The sequence below is a fragment of the Symphodus melops genome (genome assembly GCF_947650265.1).
Source record: "Symphodus melops genome assembly, chromosome: 2".
Taxonomy (NCBI): domain Eukaryota; kingdom Metazoa; phylum Chordata; class Actinopteri; order Labriformes; family Labridae; genus Symphodus; species Symphodus melops.
The window spans coordinates 29,322,795-29,331,252 of NC_136692.1; the positions used below are offsets into that span (position 1 = coordinate 29,322,795).

The 8,458-nt window shown below is 46.7% G+C and overlaps 1 protein-coding gene across 2 annotated transcripts in view; it reads left to right on the forward strand.

Annotated features, from left to right (window-relative positions):
* Positions 1-389: 389 nt before the first annotated feature.
* The window catches only part of LOC306818742 (trace amine-associated receptor 6-like), a gene marked incomplete at its 5' end in the record, with an annotated part of 54,777 nt that continues 46,708 nt past the window's right edge, over positions 390-8,458 (forward strand). For both annotated transcript variants that reach the window (XM_079336461.1, XM_079336460.1), the window contains one exon: positions 390-584. In XM_079336461.1, coding sequence (XP_079192587.1) covers positions 556-584 — 29 coding nt within the window. The remainder of the gene's footprint in view (positions 585-8,458) is intronic.

The following is an 8,458-nucleotide window of genomic DNA, read 5'->3' on the forward strand; positions in this document are numbered from 1 at the left end:
GCAGCTGATTGATTATACTTTTATCTGTTAAATACAGGTATGGAGAGGTGTTTTTCAGTCTTAATGTAAATTGTTAATTGATTAATGTAGAGCAGCTGTGATTGATGTAAATATTAATGTTTTGGATTTTTCTGTGTAGAGTTAAAAAGGAACCGGTTTTCTGGCTTCATATTATTAATCTGCTGTTTTAGTGCTTAACATATTGAAGTTAGTTTTCTACATATGTGTATTATTGTATTTAATGTACAGTATGTATCTCTCTGTTTGAACTTATTATGAATGAATGTGTAAGATTGTAAACGCAGAGCCGTTGACAGTTTGCTCAGAGGGGAGATGCTCGACTCCACACACGACCTGTTGATTGTACTTTTATCTGTTGAATACAGAATACAAGAACTACAAGCTGTCTCCTGAGACTTTGCCAAAACACCAGAACACAACGCAGAACGTACACACGGGTCACACAAGTCTAGAATGGATCTCCTGGAAAGTGGACTGATGCTGTGGCAGCGCCAGAAGAACAGCTCCCCAGTCAACCCCTGAAAGGTTCAATTCATGGGAGAGGCTGGGAATGACAATGGAAGGTAGTTCAAACATTTTTTAGTTTTTTGGTTTTGAACTCTTTATTTATCTGTTTTTTCCCCACAAAACATGAAACAGAATTTGAGACAAGATCAGTGATGCAAAACAACAGAGAAAAAACAAATAAAAGACAGGTACAAAACATACTTCATACATAGACACTGCTGCATATGATGCAATTCTGCGTTATGATACACATCATACAACTTAATCATAAAGAGAAATAAACAGGGCTCATTTCCACGACTTAGAGTTCAACCTTGACAGCCCAAGTTTTTCACTTTGTCAGGTGTTTTCTGACTGTGCTCCACCTCCGATCAAAATGCTCCCTTTTCATCTGTAATGATGCCGCCATTTTTTTCCATGAGATAAACTTGTCTCAATCGTTGCTTCCATTCAGCCACATTCGCTAGTTTAACATTCTTTTGCTTTTTAATTTTTCTTGGCGATCAATAATAAAATATTCAGAATACATCTTTGATCAGCAGTGAAAATACCGTCTGGTATAGCACCAAGTAGGTTGAACTGAACCTTTAATGGAATTTCACTTTTCATCATTTTCTCCTCTTTAATATTTTTCCAGTATTTTGAAATAACTGGACAGTCCCAGAGTATGTGCATAAGATCACCTGTTTTACTGCATTGCCTCCAGCAGAGGGATTTGTAACACAACTTCAAATTGCCAAAGGAGGATGAAAACGTCTGACTTTGACTTTCCAGTTGAATTGTGTCCACTGCTGACTGTTGATGCCTTTATGGGTGTTGTTGAAAATATGATCCCAATATTTGTCTTCTATAATGGTATTATTTCCAGTTCCCATTTTTCTTTGATATTATCAGTATTCTCTCCACCGTCTGACTCAAGTCTTTTATAGAGATGGGAAACATATTTACCTGATGGAAGTCGTTTTTCTGCCATTTTAATAAAATATTGTTCTATACTGTTTGGATTTTTACTAATTAGTTTTTTTTCTTTCAGATTTATAATGTAGTGGCTCATTTACAAGTATCTGTAGAAGTCATTTGAGGGAAAGCCAAATCGTTCCTGAAGTTGTTAAAAAGGACTTTAAGTGTACGTCTTTGAATAATTGATTAACTGATTGATTAATCAGTTAAAACATTTATTCACTCCATATTGTCCCGAGACATGATTGCTGGCATAGAGACTCGGCTGATTGAGGGAGAGGATGGCAAGGGGGAAAATGCTCAAATACTCCTTAAATGACTCTAATTACAGAACTGCTGCTTCTGTTTCCCAGCACCAAAGTTCTTACAAGAATGGTGCCACAATTTCCTTTTGACTGGAAACCTAGAAAACAGTACCAAAGATGATGTTCATGACCTGGAGTTTACATCACTGATCAAGGTGGTATATTAAAAACTTAACAAACTTTCTCCGGCTGTTGGCGTGACGGTGGAAGTGTACAGCCTGGTTGTGCTGCTGTGGTGTTCAGTTTTCGGATCGATGATTTGGGGACACTGTTCATGTGTCTTCTCACACGTTAAAATATTTTGGTTGTGGAGCAGAGGGACACCTGGTCCGCTCGTGTCCGAACAGAGCGGGTGACCCCGGAGCTGCTGCACCTGCAGAGGAGCTTCCAGTCAGTGAGGACGGTCGGCTCGCAGCGCACACTGACACACAAAACATCCAGAAAGACACACAGACACAAACACACAAGAAGGTGACAACATGAATGAAAGTGTTGAACGTGTGTCTGATGACGTCATGGTTACTACGGATGATCTCGATCAGAGTCAGCAGGACGTGCTGCCTGATCAGAGTTAGTCCAGAGAGCAGACTGGACAGACTGCGACCAGAGTGGCAGAGTGTGTGTTAGGAGAAGAGAGAATGGATGAGGATGATCTGTCTAGAAAATCTGGAAAAAAGGAAAAGTATAGAAAGTAAAGTTAACACTGTTCAAGTAAGGAAGGAACCTCAGTGTTCCTCCTCTCAGCCTGCACTGAGTCCCACAGTCGTCCTTTTCCTGCCCAAAGAGGAAGGGGGTCACGGACTGGTCTTCTCATCCGACCTGCTGATCTGGTCTGGAGTACCATCGCTCGAGCCATACTGGAGCGGTGTGGTGGTCTGGACCTGGCTGAGTCCCTGTTTTTGAGGACTATTAATGGATGTAAGATGAACAATGTCCCAGTTTTTCTATGCCGGAGGGAGTATGGGACTCGTCTTCAGTGTGCTGCAGGGCCGTCCCTCCTTCAGAGACTGTGTGAGGGCAAGACCCTCATGCTTGATTGATAGATAGATAGATAGATAGATAGATAGATAGATAGATAGATAGATAGATAGATAGATAGATAGATAGATAGATAGATAGATAGATAGATAGATAGATAGATAGATAGATAGATAGATAGATAGATAGATAGATAGATAGATAGATAGATAGATAGATAGATAGATAGATAGATAGACACTTTATTGATCCCGAGGGAAATTCAAGTCATTCCCTCATTCAAGTGGATGGTGGAGGTTTGTGGTCCTCACCTGTACAATACAGCCGGCCTGATATGAATGACTCTCTTTTTTCTCATGTGACACATGTTTCTGTTTTCAATGATGATGTTGGTGTTCTGTTAAAAATGTATGATTGTGTTGATAACACTCTGACATGATTTGGTTTCTGGTAACACCCTCACCTAATCCCCCATCCCCACCTAATCCCTAACCCTGAACCCCACGTCACACCCATCCCCACCTCACGTCACCCAACTTGAACTGGGGCGAGTACCACAGCTCTGGAAGACATCTTGTGTGGTACCGGTGCCAAACACCTCCCGCCCCAAGGACTTCAACCACGACAGGCCGGTGGCCCGTACATCTCACCTGATGAAGACCCTGGAGAGGTTGGTCCTTCAACATCTGCGCCCCCTGGTGAGCTCATCAATGGACCAGCTGCAGTTTGCCCATCAGCCAGGCACTGGGGTGGATGATTCTGTCATCTACTTCAGGCAGAGATCTCGCTCTCACCTGGAGAGGGCTGGCAGCACTGTGAGGATCATGTTCTATGATTGCTCCAGTGCTTTCAACACCATACAGCCCATGCTACTGAGGGACAAGCTCCACCTGCACCTCACATCGTGGTTCCTGGATTACCTGACCAACCGGCCACAGTTTGTGAGGACACAGGACTGTGTTTCTGACCTCATCATCTGCAGTACAAGGGCCCCACAAGGGACCGTCTTGGCTCCCTTCCTCTTCACCCTGTATACTGCAGACTTCTCCCACAACATGACCAACTGTCACCTGCAGAAGATCTCTGATGACTCTGCCTCCTGGACCCTGTGGAGGTGGTGGGAGATGAAGAAGCTCTCATCCCTGATGGAGAACTTCTCCCACCCCCTGCATGGTACTGTAACAGCACTGGGCAGCTCCTTCAGTGACAGGCTCCGCCCCCTGCGGTGTCTGAAGGAGAGATACCGCAGGTCCTTCCTTCCTGCTGCAGTCAGACTGGTTATCCAATCAGCTCCCAGTAGATCATAAAACACACCAAACTGGACAATTTTTACTCCTACTTCTTGTGCAATAATAATGTTGTAAGATGTCACCTGATCTTATGTGTATTTTTGTTTTTAAATTTGATTGCATTGCAATATTTATTTATGGGACAATTTGTGCAATAATATTCCATCATTATGTGCACTGTGTGCATGATAGTGTTCATACTGTTTACACAGACTTACATCTTTAAGTTACTGGCATTTCAACTGTTACTTTTTTAATGCATATTTTACAAGCTCTTTCATTATTGTTTTGATGCATATTTTTTCTACATTTTATATTTTTATGTATTTTATTTTTTTCCACTGTGATTTTCTTCTGCTGTCCTGCTTTGCTGCTGTAACACTGTAAATGTCTCAGGGTGTTTCGACTGAAAGAGAAGTTTACACTCTGACACACACACACGGTTAGCTGTCCATCGTTTCCGAAGATGACGCTTGCTTCAGGATTAGGGAAGGGGTCAACGGCGTTGCCGTTGGTGCCACTTCTCGTGGGCGTTAAGGCCGATCCTCGAGCCACAGACTCGTCCGCAGAAGGAGCAGGGGAATCCAGAGGACAAAGGAGCTCCTGCTGCCCTCTGGTGTCTTTTCCTGCGTTTCTCGGCTCTTCGCTTCGTCTTTATTGTGTATTTGTGAAACTGCTCGAGCACAGGCAGCCTGCCAGGCTGGTCTATCCTGTGCCAGAGCTTCAAGGTGCATGGGATTGATGTTGGAGTGCTTTAAAAGTCCCTTAGTGTAGTCCTTATAGCGCTTCTTTTGTCCACCAGCTGCTCGTTTGGCACCTTGTAGTTGCCCGTAGAGGACTTGGCGAGGCAAGCGGTGGTCCGGCATTCGGATGGTGTGTCCTATCCAGCGTAGGTGTTTCTTAGCCACAGCGGCTTCCATGCAGATAGAGTTGGTGCTCTGCAGGATTTCCGCATGTTGGACTCGGTCCATCCAGGAGAGGCCGAGGATCCTCTGGAGGCAGCGGATGTGGAAGGATTGAAGGAGTGAGATGTGTCGGCTGTATGGAGTCCATGTTTCCGCCCCATAAAGCAGGGTGGAGACACACACAGCATTGTAAACAGCAACCTTGGTGCTGACCCTCAGGTTTCGGTTTTCGAAAACCCTGCTACGAAGGCGACCAAAAGATGAAGAGGCTTTTTTGATACGGGTTTGTATTTCCATATCCAGAGAGCAGCAAGAGGACAGAGTTGAACCAAGGTAGGTGAACTGGTCTACATTTTTAAGTGGTATGCCGTTTATATGGAAGCTTGGGGGTGGAGAGGTTTGAGAGAGGATTTGAGAGATGACTTCGGTTTTCTGAATGTTAACCTGAAGACCAAAGGATTGATAGAGACTGGCTATTGTGTTGAGGGCATGCTGCATGGATTCAGGACTGTGTGCTAGAATCGCACAGTCATCAGCATATTGCAGTTCAGCTATGCAGCAGGATTTGGTCTTTGTGTAGGCCTGCAACCTCCTGATGTTAAAGAGACTTCCATCAAGGCGGTATTCAACAGGAACACCATCCTTGGGTCCTAAGGCACGATGGAAGAGATGAGTGATGGCAGAGAGAAGGAGGTTGAAAAGGACTGGAGCCAAGATACAGCCCTGCTTCACCCCAACATTTACATTGAAGAACTCTGACTGAAGTTCTCCTGTGGAGACTCTGGCTTGCATCCCGTCATGCAGCTGTTGCAGGATGGCGAGGAACTTGGGTGGTACCCCAAGCTTGGATAGCTGTTTCCAGAGCATCACACGGTTGATCGTGTCAAATGCTTTGCTGAGGTCAATGAAGGCTATGTAGAGGTCTGCCCGCTGCTCTCTGCTTTTTCCAGCAGCTGCCTTAAAACAAAAATCATGTCAGTGGTGGATCTAGCCTTCCGGAAGCCACATTGCGTTTCCGGGAGTGCAGCTTCAGAGATGTGATTAACTAGCCTATTGAGCATGATTTTTGCCAGAACCTTCCCTGCGATTGAGAGGAGGGAGATTCCACGGCTATTGCCACACATGGCTCTGTCCCCTTTTTGTTTGTAGATGACCACAATATCAGCATCCTTCCAGTCTTGTGGGAGAGTCTCACATTCCCAGATATGACAAATCAGGAGGTGCAGGCGGCGTGTAAGGAGGTATCCTCCATGTTTGAATACCTCTGCTGGAATGCCATCGGGTCCAGCGCTTTTATGGTTTTTGAGACTCGCAATGGCCTGGCGGGTCTCTAGGAACTGAGGGGGCATGTTGAGGTGTACGACTGGTGGTAGGTCAGGGATGTTATCCAGGATAGGAATGTCAACAGGGTTATTGAGGTTGAGAAGAGTCTCGAAGTGGTTTGCCCAGCAGGTGAGGATCTCACGTCGGTCCTTAAAAAGAGTCGAGCCATCAGCTGAGCGAACTGGAGCAATCGCCCTCTTCCTGGGGCCATAAAGAGTTTTGATGGCATCATAGAAGCCCTGCGAGTTGTTGCAGTCTGCCATGCACTGTATCTCTTCTGCCTTCTTCACCCACCACGCGTCTTCCATGATCCGGAGGGCACGTTGGGTTGCAGATCTCGCTGCATTAAAGGTGGCTTTCAAGGTTGGAGATCCAGGGCAGGATAAGAGAGCTTTATGTGCATCATGTTTTATTTTGAGTAGTGACTGAATCTCCGGCGAGTTGCTGTCAAACCAATCCTGGTGGTGTTTCCTCGACTGGCCCAATGCCTCTGAAGCTGCGCTGTGGATGGCTTGGCGCAGAGCTGGCCAGTCGGCTGATTCCTCCGGGATCTTTTTGAGGTTATCAGCGAGGAGCTGTGGAAGGTGGTCTCGTGAGGTGGGGCTGCTGAGTGCTGAACGGTTGATTTTTTGTTTTGGGGCTGTCCTCTGTCCACAGGGTCTGATACTTATGAGCGATTTGGATCTGACCATGCGGTGGTCAGTCCAACACTCTGCTCCACGCATGACTCTCGTTGAGAGGACATCCTTCCGGTCATTTTGTCGGACTATTACATAGTCAAGAAGGTGCCAATGTTTTGAACGTGGGTGCTGCCAGGTGGTTTTGAATTTGTTCTTCATCTGAAATATGGTGTTAGTGATGACCAGTTGGTGTTCTGCACAGAGTGAAAGGAGCCGAAGGCCATTGTCATTCATCTTCCCAACTCCGTGCCGGCCGATTACCTTATCCCATACCAGGTGCTCCATGCCCACTCTGGCATTAAAATCTCCCATAAGGATGAGTTTGTCTGTGGCTGGTGTTTTTCTTATGGCAGCATCGAGGGCAAGATAGAAGTCCTCTTTGATCGTAGACTTGGCAGCGAGCGTTGGTGCATAGGCACTAATGAGAGTGGCAAAGCATCCTTTTGCAAGGGGGATGCGCCAGGTCATCAGTCGTTCATTAATGCCAACAGGGGACTCTGGGATATGCTGCAACAGTTTGGTCTTCACTGCAAAACCAACTCCATGGATGCGGCGAGTGCCTTCGGGGACCCCTTTCCAGAAAAAAGTGTACCCTGCACCAACCTCTGACAAGGAGTCCTCTCCGTGAAGTCTGGTCTCACTGAGAGCTGCAACGTCGATGTTGTATCTTGCTAGCTCTAGGGCCACAAGTGCTGTTCTACGATGAGGCCTGTCAGGTGTCTCAGCCAGATCCAACAAGGTGCGGACATTCCATGAAGCAATATTCAGGTATTTATTTCTTTCTTTAGTTTTTCGATCGTGTGGTGGGATGCTCCGACGGTTGCGGTTTACCGCCCGGAGTGTGTGAAGCAGACATTTTTTGAACCACCTTTTCCAGGTCCCTCCCCATCTCAGGGGTGAGCAGCGTGGAACTGCTCAGTCGCAATCGAAGCTGCCGAGGCAATGTGCTGCTCCATCCCCACTATTGCAACGACCGTCACTCCATTGCCGCCTGTGTGCATGGTTTGGCTAGGCACTCCTAGCCACATCCTTGGCCTGTGCCTGCCGCCATTCCACATCGCCACAGGGCTTTTTGTTGGGGGGGGGGGGGGGTAAAGGTGGGGGGAAGGGGGGAAGCAAGAAGCTTGCACAGAGGTAAGGATTAAGGTGAAGGTGCAGGTGTACAGTCCACACTCCCACCATCTTGGCTCCTTCCAGATGGACCTCCAGTGGCATGAGAGAACCCATGACGACCTTCGTCTGAAAGGAGTTGCAGGGGGCTGCCGGTAGTCCGGTCTGTTGGGCTCCGCCTATGCCTGTCCCCAAGGGCAGATTTGTCGTCAGGGTTTACTCCCTTAGCCACTGTACCCCACCAGGTTTACCCACGTGGCAGTGGGGCTGCCTGCATCTGACTTTGCCGCCATTATAGTGGTTCTCACACCCACCATATTGGGTGGGTGACCCTACCAGGAGTACAAGACTCCAGCCGACATAGCTCTAGAGGTCACAGA